General features: G+C 57.1%; 1 protein-coding gene across 1 annotated transcript in view; it reads right to left on the bottom strand.

The window, feature by feature from the left end:
- Positions 1-23,111, bottom strand: part of ENG (endoglin) — a 286,341-nt gene that overhangs the window by 62,058 nt on the left and 201,172 nt on the right. Inside the window, exon 9 of the mRNA XM_069609121.1 lies at positions 5,875-6,018. Within this exon, the coding sequence (XP_069465222.1) occupies positions 5,875-6,018 (144 nt within the window). The remainder of the gene's footprint in view (positions 1-5,874; positions 6,019-23,111) is intronic.

Genomic DNA, 23,111 nt, shown 5'->3' with positions numbered 1-23,111 from the left:
CCTTAACAGAGAGGGTTGCCTGAATCAGGAATAGAAGCCGAGAAGGTCTGGCCTACCCGCGACCCTTCACAGAGAGTGTTGCCTGGATCAGGGAGTGAAACCATGAAATGAAGGTCTGGACCACCCACCACGCTTCACAGAGAGGGTTACCTGGATCAGGGAGAGAAATCGAGATGGTCTGGCCCACCCGTCACCCTTCACAGAGAAGGTTGCCTGGATCAGGGAGTGAAACCATGAAGGTCTGGACCACCCGCCACGCTTCACAGAGAGGGTTACCTGGATCAGGATTAGAAACCGAGAAGGTCTGGCCCACCCGCCACCCTTCACAGAGAGGGTTGCCTGGATCAGGGAGTGAAACCATGAAGGTCTGGACCACCCGCCACCCTTCACAGAGAGGGTTGCCTGGATCAGGATTAGAAACCGAGAAGGTCTGGCCCACCCTCCACCCTTCAGAGAGAGGGTCGTCTGAATCAGGATGAGAAACCGAGAAGGTCTGGCCCACCCGCCACCCTTCACAGAGAGGGTTTCCTGGATCAGGGAGTGAAACTGTGAAGGTCTGGCCCACCCTGCCACCCTTCACATAGAGGGCGCCTGGGCCAGAGCAAAACTGTGAAGGTCTGGTCCACCCGCCACCCTTCACAGAGAGGGTTGCCTGGATCAGGGAGTGAAACTGTGAAAGTCTGGCCCACCCTGCTACCCTTCACATAGAGGGCGCCTGCGCCAGAGCGGAACCGTGAAGGTCTGGTCCAAACTGCCACCTTTCACAGAGAGGGGCCTGCATTAAATCTAGTTCAGGGAGAGAAACAGTAAAGGTCTGGCCCAGCCCGACATCCTTTACAAGGAGGACGCATGCATTGAGCCTGGGTCAGGGAGAGAAACAGTGAATGTTTCTCCTAGCCCGCTGCCCGTTACAAGGAGTGCACCTTCATTAACCTAGTTCAAGAGAAAAACAGTAAAGATCTGGCCCAGCTGGCTCAGCCTGCCACCCTTTACAGTGAAGGCATTTGCACTAAGCCTAGTTCAGAGAGAGAAACAGTGAAGGTCTGGCCCAGCCAGACACCCTTTACAGGGAGGACGCATGCATTGAGCCCATGTCAGGGAGAGAAACAATAGGGTCTGGCCCAGCCGGACACTCTTTACAGGGAGGATGCATTAATTGAGCCTGAATCAGGGAGAGAAACAGTGAAGGTCTGGTCCAACTTGCCACCCTTTACAGGGAGGATGCATGCATTGAGCCTGGGTCAGGGAGAGAAACAGCGAAGGTCTTGCCCAGCCCACCACCCTTTAGAGGGAGGATGCATGCATTGAGCCTGGGTCAGGGAGAGAAACAATGAAGGTCTGGCCCAGCCCGCCACCCTTCACAGAGAGGGTGCCCTGGATCAGGGAGTGAAACCATGAAGGTCTGGACCACCCGCCACCCTTCACAGAGAGGGTTGCCTGGATCAGGGAGTGAAACCATGAAGGTCTGGACCACCCGCCACCCTTCACAGAGAGGGTTGCCTGGATCAGGGAGATAACCCGAGAAGGTCTGGCCCACCCGCACCCTTCACAGAGAGGGTCGCCTGGATCAGGGAGTGAAACCATGAAGGTCTGGCCCACCCGCCACCCTTCACAGAGAGGGTTGCCTGGATCAGGAATAGAAGCCGAGAAGGTCTGGCCCACCTGCCACCCTTCACAGAGAGGGTTGCCTGGATCAGGGAGGGAAACCATGAAGGTCTGGACCACCCACCACGCTTCACAGAGAGGGTTACCTGGATCAGGGAGAGAAACTGAGAAGGTCTGGCCCACCCGCCACCGTTCACAGAGAGGGTTGCCTGGATCAGGGAGTGAAACCATGAAGGTCTGGACCACCTGCCACCCTTCACAGAGAGGGTTGCCTGGATGAGGATTAGAAACCGAGAAGGTCTGGCCCACCCGCCACCCTTCACAGAGAGGGTTTCGTGGATCAGGGAGTGAAACTGTGAAGGTCTGGCCCACCCTGCCACCCTTCACATAGAGGGCGCCTGGGCCAGAGCAAAACTGTGAAGGTCTGGTCCACCCGCCACCCTTCACAGAGAGGGTTGCCTGGATCAGGGAGTGAAACTGTGAAAGTCTGGCCCACCCTGCTACCCTTCACATAGAGGACGCCTGCGCCAGAGCGGAACCGTGAAGGTCTGGTCCACCCTGCCACCTTTCACAGAGAGGGGCCTGCATTAAATCTAGTTCAGGGAGAGAAACAGTAAAGGTCTTGCCCAGCCTGCCACCCTTTACAGGGAGGATGCATGCATTGAGCCTGGGTCAGGGAGAGAAACAATGAAGGTCTGGCCCAGCCCGCCATCCGTTACAGGGAGGGTTGCCTGGATCAGGGAGTGAAACCATGAAGGTCTGGACCACACGCCACCCTTCAAATAGAGGGTTGCCTGGATCAGGGAGTGAAACCATGAAGGTCTGGACCAACCGCCACCCTTCACAGAGAGGGTTGCCTGGATCAGGGAGATAAACCGAGAAGGTCTGGCCCACCTGCCACCCTTCACAGAGAGGGTTGCCTGGATCAGGAATAGAAGCCGAGAAGGTCTGGCCCACCCGCCAGCCTTCACAGAGAGGGTGCCCTGGATCAGGGAGTGAAACCATGAAGGTCTGGACCACCCGCCACCCTTCACAGAGAGGGTTGCCTGGATCAGGGAGATAACCCGAGAAGGTCTGGCTCACCCGCCACCCTTCACAGAGAGGGTCGCCTGGATCAGTAATAGAAGCCAAGAAGGACTGGCCCACCCGCCAACCTTCACAGAGAGGGTTGCCTGGATCAGGAATAGAAACCATGAAGGTCTGGACCACCCGCCACCCTTCACAGAGAGGGTTGCCTGGATCAGGGAGTGAAACCATGAAGGTCTGGACCACCCGCCACCCTTCACAGAGAGGGTTGCCTGGATCAGGGAGATAACCCGAGAAGGTCTGGCCCACCCGCCACCCTTCACAGAGAGGGTCGCCTGGATCAGGGAGTGAAACCATGAAGGTCTGGCCCACCCGCCACCCTTCACAGAGAGGGTTACCTGGATCAGGGAGAGAAATCGAGATGGTCTGGCCCATCCGCCATCCTTCACAGAGAGGGTTGCCTGGATCAGGAATAGAAGCCGAGAAGGTCTGGCCCACCCGCCACCCTTCACAGAGAGGGTTGCCTGGATCAGGGAGGGAAACCATGAAGGTCTGGACCACCCACCACGCTTCACAGAGAGGGTTACCTGGATCAGGGAGAGAAACTGAGAAGGTCTGGCCCACCCGCCACCGTTCACAGAGAGGGTTGCCTGGATCAGGGAGTGAAACCATGAAGGTCTGGACCACCTGCCTCCCTTCACAGAGAGGGTTGCCTGGATCAGGATTAGAAACCGAGAAGGTCTGGCCCACCCTCCACCCTTCACAGAGAGGGTTTCCTGGATCAGGGAGTGAAACTGTGAAGGTCTGGCCCACCCTGCCACCCTTCACAGAGAGGGTTGCCTGGATCAGGGAGTGAAACCATGAAGGTCTGGACCACCCGCCACGCTTCACAGAGAGGGTTACCTGGATCAGGGAGAGAAATCGAGATGGTCTGGGCCACCCGCCACCCTTCACAGAGAGGGTTGCCTGGATCAGGGAGTGAAACCATGAAGGTCTGGACCACCAGCCACCCTTCACAGAGAGGGTTGCCTGGATCAGGGAGAGAAACTGCGAAGGTCTGGCCTACCCGCCACCCCTCACAGAGAGGGTTGCCTAGATCAGGGAGAGAAACCAAGAAGGTCTGGCCACCCGCCACCCTTCACAGAGAAGGTTGTCTGGATCAGGATGAGAAACCGTGAAGGTCTGGTCCACCCGCCACCCTTCACAGAGAGGGTTGCCTGTATCAGGGAGAGAAACTGAGAAGGTCTGGCCCACCCGCCACCCTTCACAGAGAGGGTTGTCTGGATTAGGGAGTGAAACCATGAAGGTCTGGACCACCCGCCGCCCTTCACAGAGAGGGTTGCCTGGATCAGGATTAGAAACCGAGAAGGTCTGGCCCACCCTCCACCCTTCACAGAGAGGGTCGTCTGAATCAGCATGAGAAACCGAGAAGGTCTGGCCCACCCGCCACCCTTCACAGAGAGGGTTTCCTGGATCAGGGAGTGAAACTGTGAAGGTCTGGCCCACCCTGCCACCCTTCACATAGAGGGCGCCTGGGCCAGAGCAAAACTGTGAAGGTCTGGTCCACCCGCCACCCTTCACAGGGGGGGTTGCCTGGATCAGGGAGTGAAACTGTGAAGGTCTGGCCCACCCTGCCACCCTTCACATAGAGGGCGCCTGCGCCAGAGCGAAACCGTGAAGGTCTGGTCCACCCTGCCACCTTTCACAGAGAGGGGCCTGCATTAAATCTAGTTCAGGGAGAGAAACAGTAAAGGTCTGGCCCAGCCTGCCACCCTTTACAGGGATGATGCATGCATTGAGCCTGGATCAGGGAGAGAAACAGTCAAGGTCTGGTCCAGCCCGACATCCTTTACAAGGAGGACGCATGCATTGAGCCTGGGTCAGGGAGAGAAACAGTGAATGTTTCTCCTAGCCCGCTGCCCTTTACAGGGAGGATGCATGCATTGGCCTGGGTCAGGGAGAGAAACAGTGAAGGTCTGGCCTAGGCCACAACCCTTTACAAGGAGTGCACCTTCATTAACCAGTTCAAGAGAAAAACAGTAAAGATCGGGCCCAGCTGGCTCAGCCTGCCACTCTTTACAGTGAAGGCATTTGCATTAAGCCTAGTTCAGAGAGAGAAATAGTAAAGGTCTGGCCCAGCCAGACACCCTTTACAGGGAGGACGCGTGCATTGAGCCCATGTCAGGGAGAGAAACAATAGGGTCTGGCCCAGCCGGACACTCTTTGCAGGGAGGATGCATTAATTGAGCCTGAATCAGGGAGAGAAACAGCGAAAGTCTGGTCCAGCTTGCCACCCTTTACAGGGAGGATGCATGCATTGAGCCTGGGTCAGGGAGAGAAACAGTGAAGGTCTGGCCCAGCCCGCCATCCTTTACAGGGAGGACGCATGCATTGAGCCGGGGTCAGGGAGAGAAACAGCGAAGGTCTGATCCAGCCCACCACCCTTTACTGGGAGGATGCATGCATGTGCCTGGGTCAGCGAGAGAAACAGCGAAGGTCTGGCCCAGCCCCCCACTCTTTACAGGGAGGACACATGTATTGAGCCTGGGTCAGGGAGAGAAACAGCGAAGGTCTGGCCCAGCCCCCCACTCTTTACAGGGAGGACACATGCATTGAGCCTGGGTCGAGGAGAGAAACGTCGAAGGTTTCGCCCAGTCCGCCACCCTTTACAGGGAGGATGCATGCATTGAGCCTGGGTCGGGGAGGGAAACAGCGAAGGTCTGGCCCAGCCCCCAACCCTTTACAGGGAGGACGCATGCATTGAGCCTCGGTCAGGGAGAGAAAGAGTGGAGGTCTGGCCCAGCCCCCCACTCTTTACAGGGAGGATGCATGCATTGAGCCTGGGTCAGGGAGAGAAACAGTGAAGGTCTGGTCCAGCCCGCTACCCTTTACAGGGAGGATGCATGCATTGAGCCTGGGTCGGGGAGAGAAACAGCGAAGGCCTGGCCCAGCCCCCAACCCTTTACAGGGAGGACGCATGCATTGAGCCTCGGTCAGGGAGAGAAAGAGTGAAGGTCTTGTCCAGCCCGCCACCCTTTACAGGGAGGACGCATGCATTTAGCCTGGGTCAGGGAGAGAAGGAGTGATGGTCTGGCCCACTCCACTACCATTGACTTACCATGCAAGGATAGACCCTCCCAACCCCCCAGAGATGTTATGCTAAGGCCATGGGATGGACTTCTTGTTTCTTGTTGAAAGCTTGAGAGCTTCCCCCCACTAGACAAAGGGGGGCTTCTAACTCACCTGGTTCTTAAAATGATTCCGGCCCTCAAGGCTTGTCTGACACGTATCCGTCCTGGTGGTGAGGAAGATGTGGGTGTCATTCTGCTCAGCTCTGCACCCATGATCTAGCAGAGTGACTTCCTCAACTTGCAGCAAGCCAGCAGCCTGGAGAGAGAACACACTTTAAAGCATAGAGTCCAGGGGCTGGTGGGGAGTAGAGGGGTGCACAGAGGGGGGCAGATGTAGAGGGGTGGACGGAGGGGGAGAAAAAGAGAGGTGCACTGCAGGGACATAGTTAGAGGGGTGCACAGGGAGGGGATTAGAAAAGATAGAGAGTCTGGGGCGAGGCATCAGAGGGGTGCGTGTGGGTGCTGGGTGTAGTGGTGGCATTAAGAGATGGCTTGCAGGTAAGAGTCTGGATGGTACCAGAAATGTGGTCCAAGATGGCTGAAGCTCATCTCTATGCCCAACCTTATGTTTCGTCTTTGCTGGCCTTCCATCTCCCTACCAGGGTCATACATGGTCCCTAGCCCAGGACTTCACATGTTAGCATGAGATCTGGGATCATTCAAAAATCAACCACTGGAGCCAGGGTTCCAAAGAAGAGATGCTATTGGAACTTACACTGGCCAAGCCATCTCTGGCTGGCCTCAGCTAGTGTGGACACTGGCTAGCCTTGGGCTGGGCATTCCACCACCATCCTCAGTGTGAGACTGGGACTGCATCCACTTGACGAGAGCCTGTCCTGCTTCACAGTGCCTGCAAACACTTGCTGGGCCCCTTCCACCGCATCTTTAAAGCCCTGTCCTGTGGGCACTGAAGCAAAGGTCTCTCATCGTTGGGATCCTGAGGTCCAGCTTGGTCGTATACCCAAGGATTTGTGACCCAGACATAAACCGAAAGTGTCTCGTGACCCTGTGATACAGCGCTTAAAGGTGGGGGGAGTTTTATAGAACTGCCCTCTATAAGCGGGGGTTGTTGGTAGAGGAGAGTAATCACCCTCCACTCATGTGAGCCGCCACTCCTATAGAAAGGAGGGTAGAAAGGAGGGTAATCACCCACCACTCCATATAGAGACGAGGGTAATCACCCACCCCTCCATATAGAGAGGAGGGTAATCGCCCACCCCTCCATATAGAGACGAGGGTAATCGCCCACCCCTCCATATAGAGAGGAGGGTAATCGCCCACCCCTCCATATAGAGAGGAGGGTAATCGCCCACCCCTCCATATAGAGACGAGGGTAATCGCCCACCCCTCCATATAGAGAGGAGGGTAATCGCCCACCCCTCCATATAGAAAGGAGGGTAATCGCCCACCACTCCATATAGAGACGAGGGTAATCGCCCACCCCTCCATATAGAGAGGAGGGTAATCGCCCACCCCTCCATAGAGAGAGGAGGGTAATCGCCCACCACTCCATCTAGAGACGAGGGTAATCGCCCACCCCTCCATATAGAGATGAGGGTAATCGCCCACCCCTCCTTATAGAGAGGAGGGTAATCGCCCACCACTCCATCTAGAGACGAGGGGAATCGCCCACCCCTCCATATAGAGAGGAGGGTAATCGCCCACCACTCCTTATAGAGAGGAGGGTAATCGCCCACCCCTCCATATAGAGACGAGGGTAATCACCCACCCCTCCATAGAGAGAGGAGGGTAATCGCCCACCACTCCATCTAGAGACGAGGGTAATCACCCACCCCTCCATATAGAGAGGAGGGTAATCGCCCACCACTCCATCTAGAGACGAGGGTAATCACCCACCACTCATATGGAGTCACCACTCCTATAGAAAGGGGGGGGGGTAATCCACCAACACTTACATAGAGAGACAGGTAATCACCCATCTCTTTAAGAGCGTGATAGGGGATGACACCCCCAGAGCAAAGTCTCTCACCATGCTTAGATTTTTGGACCTGAGGAACACGGAGGGTTTTATGCCCCACACAAGTGCCCAGAAGGGGTCCCTGGATTGAGATCGCAGGAACTGGGGAACAGTCCCAGAAAGATCCTTGGAACATTGGAATCCTCTATAGCTCTTGGGGAACCTCAATCAGCCCCCCTGTGAATGATGTCTAGCACCCACATTCTGAATGTCTTGAAGTCTGCTTGCCAGTGCAGTGCCCCTTTTATATCATTTTGCCACTATCATGGTAGGCTGAGACGAGGGCCGCAGGCACCATTTCCCTGCTGTTTGGGGGGACGGGGCATGGTGGAGTTTTGCCTCAGGACCTTTTAAACACTGAAGCAGGCCAAGATTACTGCCCCTACTCGGGTGACCAATGACATATAGTAAGAAGGAGAGGGCTGTCATCTTAGTGCCGATGGCCAATAGAGAGCGTTCCAGGGAATGTTCCAGGGGGCCTCCCACAAGATTTCTGTTTCCCAAACCTTCATCTTCCCCTTGAGTGCATCCTCCCCCCTCAGCCCTTCACTGTTGGCTTGCCGACTCATGGCAGCACTGCCAGAGCACATCTTACTCTAGTCGACCACACTTGGCGCTCGCTGGTAAAGGCAACAAAGGCGAATCTTAAGAAGTCAATAGGGTAGATGACCCTGAGGGGGGGTACATGTATCATGGGCAGTAAGGCCAGCACCCACTACCATAAGAGTTAAAGCACCAGCCACTGTACCACTCCTTCCCCTAAACCAACTTCACCCACTCATCTCAGTAGGACATAAGGGTTCAGAGTGTTGAATATGGTTGAGTGGTGCAAATGACTCTGTGAGCCATTACCGGCAGCACCAACAACTGCGCCCACTGGCATCATCACCACCACCCTTCTTAAATTGTCTGTTTTCCGACACTAGAATTGTTTCTGTTCTTCTCCTACAAAGAGAGTTGCCTGGAAGACACTCAGGGTAATCTTCTTGAAGGCACTGAGGGTAATCTTCTTGTTCTCGATCAGCTAAGAAATGCTTTTTCCTCCTGAGTAGAATGGGTCACAGCCACTACAGCTATCACATCCATCACAGCTATCACAGCCAGCACATCCATCATAGCCAGCACATCCATCACAACCATCACAACCATCACACCATGACAGCTATCATAGCCATCACAGCTATCACAGCCATCACAGTTATCACAGCTCACAGTCATCACAGCTATCAAAGCCATTACAGCTATCAAAGCCATTACAGCCATCTCAGCCATCACAGCCATCAAATCCATCACAGCCATCTCAGCCATCAGAGCCATCACAGCCATCAGACATCACCGTTATCACAGCTATCACAGTTATCACAGCCAGCACATCCATCACAGCTATCACAGCCATCACAGCAAACAGCCATTACAGCTATCGCAGCTATCACGGCCATCACTGCCATCACAGCCAGCACAGCTATCTCAGTCATCACAGACATCATAGCTATCACAGCTATCACAGCCATCTCAGTCATATCAGCCGTCACAGCCATCACAGCCAACACATCCATCATAGCCAGCACATCTATCACAACCATCACAGCTATCATAGCCATCACAGCAATCACAGCTATCACAGCCAGCACATCCATCACAGCCAGCATATCCATCACAACCATCACAGCTATCACAGTCATCACAGTTATCACAGCTCACAACCATCACAGCTATCAAATCCATCACAGCCAGCTCAGCCATCAGAGCCATCAGACATCACAGGTATCACAGCCATCACAGCTATCACAGCCAGCGCATCCCTCACAGCTATCACAGCCATCACAGTTATCACAGCTCACAGCCATTACAGCTATCACAGCCATTACTGCCATCACTGCTATCACAATCACCACAGCCTTCTCAGTCATCACAGCCATCACAGCTATCACAGCTATCACAGCCATCACAGCCATCACAGCCATCTCAGCCATCACAGCCATCACATCCATCTCAGCCATCACAGTCATCACAGCCATCAGACATCACAGCTATCAATGCCATCACAGCTATCACAGCCATCACAGCCATCACAGCCATCTCAGCCATCACAGCCATCACAGCCATCTCAGCCATCACAGCCATCACAGCCATCAGACATCACAGCTATCAAGGCCATCACAGCTATCACAGCCAGCACATCCATCACATCTATCACAGCCACCACAGCCATCACAGCCATCAAACATCACAGTTATCACAGCCATCACAGCTATCACAGCCAGCACATCCATCACAGCTATCACAGCCAACATAGTTATCACAGCTCACAGCCATCACAGCTATCAAAGCCATCTCTGTCATCACAGCTATCACAGGCATCACAGCCATTACAGCCATCTCAGCCATCACAGCCATCTCAGCCATCATAGCATCACAGCCATCAGACATCACAGTTATCACAGCCATCAAAGCTATCACAGCCAGCACATCTATCACCGCTATCACAGCCATCACAGTTATCACAGCTCACAGCCATCACAGTTATCACAACTATCACAGCCATCACAGTTATCACAGCTCACAGCCATCACAGTTATCACAACTATCACAGCTATCCCAGCCATCACATCTATCACAGCACCGCGACTGTCCACAGCTTCTTTGGGAAAGGTCTAGAGTTGCGTAGGGACAATCTCAAATAACATAAAAGCCCTCAACTCAGTACCTTAATGCTGGGAACCCCTTTATCAGTGGCTACAGAAAGACCTCACGTCTTTCAGAATGATGAGTCAGTTCTGCGAGCTATATCAATGCTGTCCCAGTTGCACACCAGCAACACATGGGCTCCATTTTACATTTGCTGTCTGTTTTTATTGCATGTAATCCACATGTTAGTAGAAGCATGCACCCCTTTCTCCTCCTTTGCATAGTGGCAAATCCCCAGAGAGCCACACGTTTGGATTAGCTGTTACCCCTTTAATCTGGAAGGAATCATCCTTCTGTTTCCAGGACAGAGAGGGGGAAGGGATGGTGTCTTCACAATGGGTGAAAGAGGGTCACAAATGTAAGTTAGGGGCAAACAGGAGAGATTCCAATGCCCTGAGATATCGCTGCATTTCAGAGGCTTCTCAAAGCAGGATAATAATCCTTACAATATGCCTCCATTAATTACACCTCAAGCCTCTTGGCAAGACTGCACAGTACCTGGACCTCACAGCTCCTAGTACACGATGTGTGAGCATCTGCTCACAAGGCACTACAGAGAGGTAGACAAACGAGTGTGGACTACGGATAGCACGCCAATCTATTCTAGTCCCGACTGGCACTCAGCACCCTCTCTGCTGCCCTCTCAAGCCCCAGTCCCCTCTCGTCAGCCCTCTCAAGCCCTCAGCACACTATCTGCTGTACTCTCAAGCCCTCATCACACTCTCTGCTGCACTCTGAAGCCCTCAGTACACTACCGGCTGCCCTCTCAAGCCCTCAGCCCCTCTCTTCTGCCCCCTGAAACCCTGAGGAGCACACTACCTGCTGCTCTCTCAAGCCCTCATCCCACTCTCTGCTGCACTCTGAAGCCCTGAGCACACTATCTGCTATACTCTCAAGCCCTCATCACACTCTCTGCTGCCCCCTGAAGCCCTGAGCACACTACCTGCTGCCCTCTAAAGCCCTCATCCCACCATCTCTGGCACTCTGAATCTCTCAGTACTCTACCTGCTGCCCTCTCAAGCCCTCACACCCTCTCTTCTGCCCTCTCAAGCCCTCAGTACACTATCTGCTGTACTCTCAAGCCCTCAGACCCTCTCTTCTGCCCTCTCAATCCCTCAGCACACTATCTGCTGTACTCTGAAACCTTCATCCCACTCTCTGCTGCACTCTGAAGCCCGCAGCACACTGCCTGCTGCCCTCTCAAGCCCTCAGTCCCTCTCTTCTGCCCTCTGAAGCCCTGAGCACACTACCTGCTGCCCTCTCAAGCCCTCATCCCACTCTCTGCTGCACTCCGAAGCCCCCAGTACACTACCTGCTGCCCTCTCAAGCCCTCAGACCCTCTCTTCTGCCCTCTCAAGCCCTCAGCACACTATCTGCTGTACTCTGAAGCCATCATCCCACTGTCTGCTGTACCCTGAAGCCCTTAGCACACAACCTGCTGTACTCTGAAGCCCTCAGCCCCTCTCTTCTGCCCTCTGAAGCCCACAACACACTATCTGCTGTACTCCGAAGCCCTCATCCCACTCTCTGCTGTACTCTGAAGCCCTCAGCCCCTCTCTTCTGCCCTCTGAAGCCCTCAGCACACTATCTGCTGTACTCTGAAGCCATCATCCCACTCTCTGCTGCACTCTGAAGCCCTCTGCACACTACCTGCTGCCCCCTCAAGCCCTCAGCCCCCCTCTTCTGCCCTCTGAAGCCCTCAGCACACTATCTGCTGTACTCTGAAGCCATCATCCCACTGTCTGCGTACCCTGAAGCCCTTAGCACACAACCTGCTGTACTCTGAAGCCCTCAGCCCCTCTCTTCTGCCCTCTGAAGCCCACAACACACTATCTGCTGTACTCTGAAGCCCTCATCCCACTCTCTGCTGTACTCTGAAGCCCTCAGCCCCTCTCTTCTGCCCTCTGAAGCCCTCAGCACACTATCTGCTGTACTTTGAAGTCCTCATCACATTCTCTGCTGTATTCTGAAGCCCTCAGCACACTACCTGCTGCCCTCTCAGGCCCTCAGCCCCTCTCTTTGCCCTCTCAAGCCCTCAGCACACTACCTGCTGCACTCTCAAGCCCTAATCACACTCTCTTCTGCACTCTGAAGCACCCAGCCCACTCTCTGCTGCCCTCTCTCAAGCACTCAGCCCCTCCCTTCTGCAATCTGAAGCCCTGAGCACACTATCTGCTGCCCTCTCAAGCCCTCAGAACTCTCTTCTGCCCTCTGAAGCCCTAAGCATAATATCGGCTGTACTCTCAAGCCCTCTGAACTCTCTTCTGCAGTCCCAAGCTCCAACCCCCTCTCAGTTGCACTCTCAAGTTGTACCCCACTCTCTGCTGCACTCTGAAGCCCTCAGCCCACTCTCTGCTCTTGCTTTCTCAAGCCCTCGGCCCACTCTCTGCTGCCCTCTCAAGCCCTCAACCCCTTCTCAGCTGCACTCTCAAGTCCTCATCCCACTCTCTGCTGCACTCACAAGCCCTCAGAACTCTCTGCTGTACTCCCAAGCTCTGATCCCACTCCCTGCTACCCTCAAGCCATAAGCCAACCCTCTGTTGCCATCTCAAGCCCACAGCCCACTCTATGCTGCCCTCTTAAGCCCTCAGCACACTCTCTGCTGCCCTCTCAAGCTCTCAGCCCACTCTCTGCTGCCTTCCCAAGCTCTCAGCCCACACTCTGCTGCCCTCTCAAGCTCTCAGCCCACTCTCTGATGCCATCTCAAGCTCTCAGCCCACTCTCAGCTGCCCTCTCAAGCTCTCAGCCCACTCTCTGCTGCTCTCTCAAACTCTCAGCCCACTCTCTGCTGCACTCCCAAGCTCTCCGCCCACTCTCTGCTGCTCTCTCAAGCTCTCAGCACACTCTCTGCTGCCCTCTCAAACTCTCAGCCCACTCTCTGCTGCCCTCCCAAGCTCTCAGCCCACTCTCTGCTACCCTCTCAAGCTCTCAGTCCACACTCTGCAGCCCTCTCAAGAAGTCAGCTCACTCTCTGCTGCCCTCTCAAGCTCTCAGCCCCCTCTCTGCTGCCTTCTCAAGCTCTCAGCCCACTCTCTGCTACCCTCTCAAGGTCATAGCCCACTCTCTGCTGCCCTCTCGAACTCTCAGCACACTATCTGCTACACTGTCAAACTCCCAGCCCACTCTCTGCTGCCCTCCCAAGCTCTCAGCCAACTCTCTGCTGCCCTACCAAGCTCTCAGCCCACTCTCTGCTAGCCCTCTCAAGCTCTCAGCCGACTCTATGTTACCCTCTCAAACCATCAGCCCACTCTCTGCTGGCTCTCAAACTCCCAGCCCACTTTCTGCTGCCCTCTCAAGCCCTCGGCCCACTCTCTGCTGCCCTACCAAGCTCTCAGCCCTCTCTCAGCTGCACTCTCAAGCCCTCGGCCCACTCTCTGTTGCCATCTCAAGCCCACAGCCCACTCTATGCTGCCCTCTTAAGCCCTCAGCACACTCTCTGCTGCCCTCTCAAGCTCTCAGCCCACTCTCTGCTGCCTTCCCAAGCTCTCAGCCCACACTCTGCTGCCCTCTCAAGCTCTCAGCCCACTCTCTGATGCCATCTCAAGCTCTCAGCCCACTCTCAGCTGCCCTCTCAAGCTCTCAGCCCACTCTCTGCTGCTCTCTCAAACTCTCAGCCCACTCTCTGCTGCACTCCCAAGCTCTCCGCCCACTCTCTGCTGCTCTCTCAAGCTCTCAGCACACTCTCTGCTGCCCTCTCAAACTCTCAGCCCACTCTCTGCTGCCCTCCCAAGCTCTCAGCCCACTCTCTGCTACCCTCTCAAGCTCTCAGTCCACACTCTGCAGCCCTCTCAAGAAGTCAGCTCACTCTCTGCTGCCCTCTCAAGCTCTCAGCCCCCTCTCTGCTGCCTTCTCAAGCTCTCAGCCCACTCTCTGCTACCCTCTCAAGGTCATAGCCCACTCTCTGCTGCCCTCTCGAACTCTCAGCACACTATCTGCTACACTGTCAAACTCCCAGCCCACTCTCTGCTGCCCTCCCAAGCTCTCAGCCAACTCTCTGCTGCCCTACCAAGCTCTCAGCCCACTCTCTGCTAGCCCTCTCAAGCTCTCAGCCGACTCTATGTTACCCTCTCAAACCATCAGCCCACTCTCTGCTGGCTCTCAAACTCCCAGCCCACTTTCTGCTGCCCTCTCAAGCCCTCGGCCCACTCTCTGCTGCCCTACCAAGCTCTCAGCCCTCTCTCAGCTGCACTCTCAAGCCCTCGGCCCACTCTCTGCAGCCGTCTCAAACCGTCAGCCAACTCTCTGCTGCCCTCTCAAGCTCTCAGTCCACTCTCTGCTGCCCTCCCAAGCTCTCAGCCCACTCTCTGCTACCCTCTCAAACTCCCAGACCACTCTCTGCAGCCCTCTCAAAACCTCGGCCCACTCTCTGCTGCCCTCTCAAGCTCTCAGCACCCTCTCTGCTACCCTCTCAAACTCCCAGCCCAATCTCTTCAGCCCTCTCAAACCATCAGCCCATTCTCTGCTGCCCTCTCAAGCTCCCAGCCCACTCTCTGCTATCCTCTCAAGCCCTCAGCCCACTCTCTGATGCCCTCTCAAGCCCTCAGCCCACTATCTGCTGCCACCTCAAACTCCCAGCCCACTCTCTGCATCCCTCTCAAGCTCCCAGCACACTCTCTGCTGTGCTCTCAAGCTCTCAGCCCACTCTCTGCTGCCCTGCCAAGCTCTCAGCCCACTCTCCAGCTCTCGGCCCACTCTCTGCTGCCCTCCCAAGCTCTCAGCCCACTCTCCGCTGCCCTCTCGAGTCCTCGGTCCACTATCTGCTGCCCTCTCAAACTCCCAGCCCACTCTCTACTGCCCTCTCAAGCTCTCAGTCCACTCTATGCAGCCCTCTCAAACCTTCAGACCACTCTCTGCTGCCCTCTCAAGCTCTCAGCCCACTCTCTGCTGCCCTCTCAAGCCCTCGGCCCACTCTCTGCTGCCCTACCAAGCTCTCAGCCCTCTCTCAGCTGCACTCTCAAGCCCTCGGCCCACTCTCTGCAGCCCTCTCAAACCTTCAGCCCACTATCCGCTGCCCTCTCAAGCTCTCAGCCCACTCTCTGCTGCCCTCCCAAGCTCTCAGCCCACTCTCTGCTGCCCTCTCAAGCTCTCAGCCCACTCTCTGCTGCCCTCTCAAACTCTCAGCCCACTCTCTGCTGCACTCCCAAGCTCTCAGCCCACTCTCTGCTGCCCTCTCAAGCCCTCACCCACTCTCTGCTGCCCTACCAAGCTCTCAGTCCCCTCTCAGCTACACTCTCAAGCCCTTGGCCCACTCTCTGCAGCCCTCTCAAGACGTCAGCTCACTCTCTGCTGCCCTCTCAAGCTCTCAGCCCCCTCTCTGCTACACTCTCAAACTCCCAGCCCACTCTCTGCTGCCCTCCCAAGCTCTCAGCCAACTCTCTGCTGCCCTACCGAGCTCTCAGCCCACTCTCTGCTAGCCCTCTCAAGCTCTCAGCCGACTCTATGTGACCCTCTCAAACCCTCAGCCCACTCTCTGCTGCCCTCTCAAGTTCCCAGCCCACTCTCTTCTGCCCTCTCAAGCCCTCGGCTCACTCTCTGCTGCCCTACCAAGCTCTCAGCCCTCTCTCAGCTGCACTCTCAAGCCCTTGGCCCACTCTCTGCAGCCCTCTCAAACCGTCAGCCCACTCTCTGCTGCCCTCTCAAGCTCTCAGCCCTCTCTCAGCTGCACTCTCAAAACCTCGGCCCACACTCTGCTGCCCTCTCAAGCTCTCAGCGCCCTCTCTGCTACCCTCTCAAACTCCCAGCCCAATCTCTTCAGCCCTCTCAAACCATCAGCCCATTCTCTGCTGCCCTCTCAAGCTCCCAGCACACTCTCTGCTGTGCTCTCAAGCTCTCAGCCCACTCTCTGCTGCCCTGCCAAGCTCTCAGCCCACTCTCTAGCTCTCGGCCCACTCTCTTCTGCCCTCTCAAGCCCTCGGCCCACTCTCTGCTGCCCTACCAAGCTCTCAGCCCTTTCTCAGCTGCACTCTCAAGCCCTCGGCCCACTCTCTGCAGCCCTCTCAAACCGTCAGCCCACTCTCTGCTGCCCTCTGAAGCTCTCAGTCCACTCTCTGCTGCCCTCCCAAGCTCTCAGCCCACTCTCTGCTACCCTCTCAAACTCCCAGACCACTCTCTGCAGCCCTTTCAAACCCTCGGCCCTCTCTCTGCTGCCCTCTCAAGCTCTCAGCGCCCTCTCTGCTACCCTCTCAAACTCCCAGCCCACTCTCTGCAGCCCTCTCAAACCATCGGCCCATTCTCTGCTGCCCTCTCAAGCTCCCAGCCCACTCTCTGCTACCCTCTCAAGCCCTCAGCCCACTCTCTGCTGCCCTCCCAAGCCCTCAGCCCACTATCTGCTGCCATCTCAAACTCCCAGCCCACTCTTTGCAGCCCTCTCAAGCTCCCAGCACACTCTCTGCTGTGCTCTCAAGCTCTCAGCCCACTCGCTGCTGCCCTCTCATGCCCCTGGCCCACTCTCTGCTGCCCTGCCAAGCTCTCAGCCCACTCTCTGCTGCCCTCTCAAGCTCTCAGTCCACTCTATGCAGCCCTCTCAAACCTTCAGCCCACTCTCTGCTGCCCTCTCAAGCTCCCAGCCCACTCTCTGCTGCCCTCCCAAGCTCTCAGCCCACTCTCTGCTGCCCTCTCAAGCTCTCAGCCCACTCTCTGCTGCCCTCTCAAACTCTCAGCCCACTCTCTGCTGCCCTCTCAAGCCCTCACCCACTCTCTGCTGCCCTACCAAGCTCTCAGTCCCCTCTCAGCTGCACTCTCAAGCCCTTGGCCCACTCTCTGCAGCCCTCTCAAGACGTCAGCTCACTCTCTGCTGCCCTCTCAAGCTCTCAGCCCCCTCTCTGCTACACTCTCAAACTCCCAGCCCACTCTCTGCTGCCCTCCCAAGCTCTCAGCCAACTCTCTGCTGCCCTACCGAGCTCTCAGCCCACTCTCTGCTAGCCCTCTCAAGCTCTCAGCCGACTCTATGTGACCCTCTCAAACCCTCAGCCCACTCTCTGCTGCCCTCTCAAGCTCCCAGCCCACTCTCTTCTGCCCTCTCAAGCCCTCGGCCCACTCTCTGCTGCCCTACCAAGCTCTCTGCCCTCTCTCAGCTGCACTCTCAAGCCCTCGGCCCAATCTCTGCAGCCCTCTCAAACCGTCAGCCCTCTCTCTGCTGCCCTCTCAAGCTCTCAGCGCCCTCTCTGCTACCCTCTCAAACTCCCAGCCCACTCTCTGCTACCCTCTCAAACCATCGGCCCATTCTCTGCTGCCCTTTCAAGCTCCCAGCCCACTCTCTGCTACCCTGTCAAGCCCTCAGCCCACTCTCTGCTGCCCTCCCAAGCCCTCAGCCCACTATCTGCTGCCATCTCAAACTCCCAGCCCACTCTCTGCAGCCCTCTCAAGCTCCCAGCACACTCTCTGCTGTGCTCCCAAGCTCTCAGCCCACTCTCTGCTGCCCTCTCATGCCCCTGGCCCACTCTCTGCTGCCCTGCCAAGCTCTCAGCCCACTCTCTGCTGCCCTCTCAAGCTCTCGGCCCACTCTCTGCTGCCCTCCCAAGCTCTCAACCCACTCTCTGCTGCCCTCGCGAGTCTTCGGCCCACTCTCTGCTGCCCTCTCAAACTCTCAGCTCACTATCTGCTACACTCTCAAACTCCCAGCCCACTCTCTGCTGCCCTCTCAAGCTCTCAGTCCACTCTATGCAGCCCTCTCAAACCTTCAGCCCACTCTCTGCTGCCCTCTCAAGCTCTCAGCCCACTCTCTGCTGCCCTCTCAAGCCCTCAGCCCACTCTTTGCTGCCCTACCAAGCTCTCAGCCCTCTCTCAGCTGCACTCTCAAGCCCTCGGCCCACTCTCTGCAGCCCTCTCAAACCTTCAGCCCACTCTCTGCTGCCCTCTCAAGCTCTGTCCACTCTCTGCTGCTCTCCCAAGCTCTTAGCCCACTCTATGATACCCTCTCAAACTCCCTGCCCACTCTCTGCAGCCCTCTCAAACCCTCGGCCCACTGTCTGCTGCCCTCTCAAGCTCTCAGCACCCTCTCTGCTACCCCCTCAAACTCCCAGCCCACTCTCTGCAGCCCTCTCAAACCCTCGATCCATTCTCTGCTGCCCTCTCAAGCTCCCAGCCCACTTTCTGCTACCCTCTCAAGCCCTCAGCCCACTCTCTGCTGCCCTCCCAAGCCCTCAGCCCACTCTCTGCTGCCATCTCAAACACCAAGCCCACTCTCTGCAGCCCTCTCAAGCTATCAGCCCACTCTCTGCTGCCCTCTCAAGCCCCTGGCCCACTCTCTCTGCTGCTCTCTCAAGCTCTCAGCCCACTCTCTGCTGCCCTCCCAAGCTCTCAGCCCACTCTCTGCTGCCCTCTCAAGCTCTCAGCCCACTCTATGCAGCCCTCTCAAACTCCCAGCCCACTCTCTGCTGCCCTGCCAAGCTCTCAGCACACTATCCGCTGCCCTCTCAAGCTCTCAGCCCACTCTCTGCTGCCCTCTCAAGCTCTCAGCCCACTCTCTGCTGCCCTCCCAAGCTCTCAGCCCACTCTCTGCTGCCCTCTCAAGCTCTCAGCCCACTCTCTGCTGCCCTCTCAAACTCTCAGCCCACTCTCTGCTGCACTCCCAAGCTCTCAGCCCACTCTCTGCTGCCCTCTCAAGCCCTCACCCACTCTCTGCTGCCCTACCAAGCTCTCAGCCCCCTCTCAGCTGCACTCTCAAGCCCTTGGCCCACTCTCTGCAGCCCTCTCAAACCCTCGGCCAACTCTCTGCTGCCCTCCCAAGCTCTCAGCCCACTCTCTGCTGCCCTCTCAAGCTCTCAGCCCACTCTCTGCTGCCCTCTCAAACTCTCAGCCCACTCTCTGCTGCACTCCCAAGCTCTCAGCCCACTCTCTGCTGCCTCAAGCCCTCACCCACTCTCTGCTGCCCTACCAAGCTCTCAGCCCCCTCTCAGCTGCACTCTCAAGCCCTTGGCACACTCTCTGCAGCCCTCTCAAACCCTCGGCCCACTCTCTGCTGCTTTCTCAAGCTCTCAGTCCACACTCTGCAGCCCTCTCAAGCCCTTGACCCACTCTCTGCTGCCCTCCCAAGCTCTCGGACCACTCTCTGCTACCCTCTCAAACTCCCAGCCCGCTCTTTGCTGCCCTCTCAAGCTCTCAGCCCACTCTCTGCTGCCCTCTCAAGCCCTCAGCACACTCTCTGCTACACTCTCAAGCTCTCAGTCCACTCTCTGCTGCTCTCCCAAGCTCTCAGTCCACTCTCTGATATCCTCTCAAACTCCCAGCCCACTCTCTGCAGCCCTCTCAAACGCTCGGCCCACTCTCTGCAGCCCTCTCAAGCTCTCAGCACCCTCTCTGCTACCCCCTCAAGCTCCCAGCCCACTCTCTGCAGCCCTCTCAAACCCTCGACCCATTCTCTGCTGCCCTCTCAAGCTCCCAGCCCACTTTCTGCTACCCTCTCAAGCCCTCAGCCCACTCTCTGCTGCCCTCCCAAGCCCTCAGTCCACTATCTGCTGCCATCCCAAACTCCCAGCCCACTCTCTGCAGCCCTCTCAAGCTCCCAGCACACTCTCTGCTGTGCTCTCAAGCTCTCAGCCCACTCTCTGATGCCCTCTAATGCCCCTGGCCCACTCTCTGCTGCCCTGCCAAGCTCTCAGCCCACTCTCAGCTGCACTCTCAAGCCCTTGGCCCACTCTCTGCAGCCCTCTCAAGACGTCAGCTCACTCTCTGCTGCCCTCTCAAGCTCTCAGCCCCCTCTCTGCTACACTCTCAAACTCCCAGCCCACTCTCTGCTGCCCTCCCAAGCTCTCAGCCAACTCTCTGCTGCCCTACCGAGCTCTCAGCCCACTCTCTGCTAGCCCTCTCAAGCTCTCAGCCGTCTCTATGTGACCCTCTCAAACCCTCAGCCCACTCTCTGCTGCCCTCTCAAGCTCCCAGCCCACTCTCTTCTGCCCTCTCAAGCCCTCGGCCCACTCTCTGCTGCCCTACCAAGCTCTCTGCCCTCTCTCAGCTGCACTCTCAAGCCCTCGGCCCAATCTCTGCAGCCCTCTCAAACCGTCAGCCCTCTCTCTGCTGCCCTCTCAAGCTCTCAGCGCCCTCTCTGCTACCCTCTCAAACTCCCAGCCCACTCTCTGCTACCCTCTCAAACCATCGGCCCATTCTCTGCTGCCCTTTCAAGCTCCCAGCCCACTCTCTGCTACCCTCTCAAGCCCTCAGCCCACTCTCTGCTGCCCTCCCAAGCCCTCAGCCCACTATCTGCTGCCATCTCAAACTCCCAGCCCACTCTCTGCAGCCCTCTCAAGCTCCCAGCACACTCTCTGCTGTGCTCCCAAGCTCTCAGCCCACTCTCTGCTGCCCTCTCATGCCCCTGGCCCACTCTCTGCTGCCCTGCCAAGCTCTCAGCCCACTCTCTGCTGCCCTCTCAAGCTCTCGGCCCACTCTCTGCTGCCCTCCCAAGCTCTCAACCCACTCTCTGCTGCCCTCGCGAGTCTTCGGCCCACTCTCTGCTGCCCTCTCAAACTCTCAGCTCACTATCTGCTACACTCTCAAACTCCCAGCCCACTCTCTGCTGCCCTCTCAAGCTCTCAGTCCACTCTATGCAGCCCTCTCAAACCTTCAGCCCACTCTCTGCTGCCCTCTCAAGCTCTCAGCCCACTCTCTGCTGCCCTCTCAAGCCCTCAGCCCACTCTTTGCTGCCCTACCAAGCTCTCAGCCCTCTCTCAGCTGCACTCTCAAGCCCTCGGCCCACTCTCTGCAGCCCTCTCAAACCTTCAGCCCACTCTCTGCTGCCCTCTCAAGCTCTGTCCACTCTCTGCTGCTCTCCCAAGCTCTTAGCCCACTCTATGATACCCTCTCAAACTCCCTGCCCACTCTCTGCAGCCCTCTCAAACCCTCGGCCCACTGTCTGCTGCCCTCTCAAGCTCTCAGCACCCTCTCTGCTACCCCCTCAAACTCCCAGCCCACTCTCTGCAGCCCTCTCAAACCCTCGATCCATTCTCTGCTGCCCTCTCAAGCTCCCAGCCCACTTTCTGCTACCCTCTCAAGCCCTCAGCCCACTCTCTGCTGCCCTCCCAAGCCCTCAGCCCACTCTCTGCTGCCATCTCAAACACCAAGCCCACTCTCTGCAGCCCTCTCAAGCTATCAGCCCACTCTCTGCTGCCCTCTCAAGCCCCTGGCCCACTCTCTCTGCTGCTCTCTCAAGCTCTCAGCCCACTCTCTGCTGCACTCCCAAGCTCTCAGCCCACTCTCTGCTGCCCTCTCAAGCTCTCAGCCCACTCTATGCAGCCCTCTCAAACTCCCAGCCCACTCTCTGCTGCCCTGCCAAGCTCTCAGCACACTATCCGCTGCCCTCTCAAGCTCTCAGCCCACTCTCTGCTGCCCTCTCAAGCTCTCAGCCCACTCACTGCTGCCCTCCCAAGCTCTCAGCCCACTCTCTGCTGCCCTCTCAAGCTCTCAGCCCACTCTCTGCTGCCCTCTCAAACTCTCAGCCCACTCTCTGCTGCAATCCCAAGCTCTCAGCCCACTCTCTGCTGCCCTCTCAAGCCCTCACCCACTCTCTGCTGCCCTACCAAGCTCTCAGCCCCCTCTCAGCTGCACTCTCAAGCCCTTGGCCCACTCTCTGCAGCCCTCTCAAACCCTCGGCCAACTCTCTGCTGCCCTCCCAAGCTCTCAGCCCACTCTCTGCTGCCCTCTCAAGCTCTCAGCCTACTCTCTGCTGCCCTCTCAAACTCTCAGCCCACTCTCTGCTGCACTCCCAAGCTCTCAGCCCACTCTCTGCTGCCCTCTCAAGCCCTCACCCACTCTCTGCTGCCCTACCAAGCTCTCAGCCCCCTCTCAGCTGCACTCTCAAGCCCTTGGCCCACTCTCTGCAGCCCTCTCAAACCCTCGGCCCACTCTCTGCTGCTTTCTCAAGCTCTCAGTCCACTCTCTGCAGCCCTCTCAAGCCCTTGACCCACTCTCTGCTGCCCTCCCAAGCTCTCGGCCCACTCTCTGCTACCCTCTCAAACTCCCAGCCCGCTCTTTGCTGCCCTCTCAAGCTCTCAGCCCACTCTCTGCTGCCCTCTCAAGCCCTCAGCACACTCTCTGCTACACTCTTAAGCTCTCAGTCCACTCTCTGCTGCTCTCCCAAGCTCTCAGTCCACTCTCTGATATCCTCTCAAACTCCCAGCCCACTCTCTGCAGCCCTCTCAAACGCTCGGCCCACTCTCTGCAGCCCTCTCAAGCTCTCAGCACCCTCTCTGCTACCCCCTCAAGCTCCCAGCCCACTCTCTGCAGCCCTCTCAAACCCTCGACCCATTCTCTGCTGCCCTCTCAAGCTCCCAGCCCACTTTCTGCTACCCTCTCAAGCCCTCAGCCCACTCTCTGCTGCCCTCCCAAGCCCTCAGTCCACTATCTGCTGCCATCCCAAACTCCCAGCCCACTCTCTGCAGCCCTCTCAAGCTCCCAGCACACTCTCTGCTGTGCTCTCAAGCTCTCAGCCCACTCTCTGATGCCCTCTAATGCCCCTGGCCCACTCTCTGCTGCCCTGCCAAGCTCTCAGCCCACTCTCTCCTGCCCTCTCAAGCTCTCGGCCCACTCTCTGCTGCCCTCCCAAGCTCTCAGCCCACTCTCTGCTGCCCTCTCGAGTCCTCGGCCCACTCTCTGCTGCCCTCTCAAGCCCTCGGCCCACTCTCTGCTGCCCTCTCAAGCTCCCAGCCCACTCTATGCAGCCCTCTCAAACTCCCAGCCCACTCTCTGCTGCC

The sequence above is a fragment of the Ambystoma mexicanum genome, chromosome 8 (genome assembly GCF_040938575.1).
Source record: "Ambystoma mexicanum isolate Mex_15411 chromosome 8, UKY_AmexF1_1, whole genome shotgun sequence".
Classification (NCBI taxonomy): Eukaryota; Metazoa; Chordata; class Amphibia; order Caudata; family Ambystomatidae; genus Ambystoma; species Ambystoma mexicanum.
Note: the sequence above shows the minus strand (reverse complement) of the source record. Positions and strands in the feature narration are given on the sequence as shown.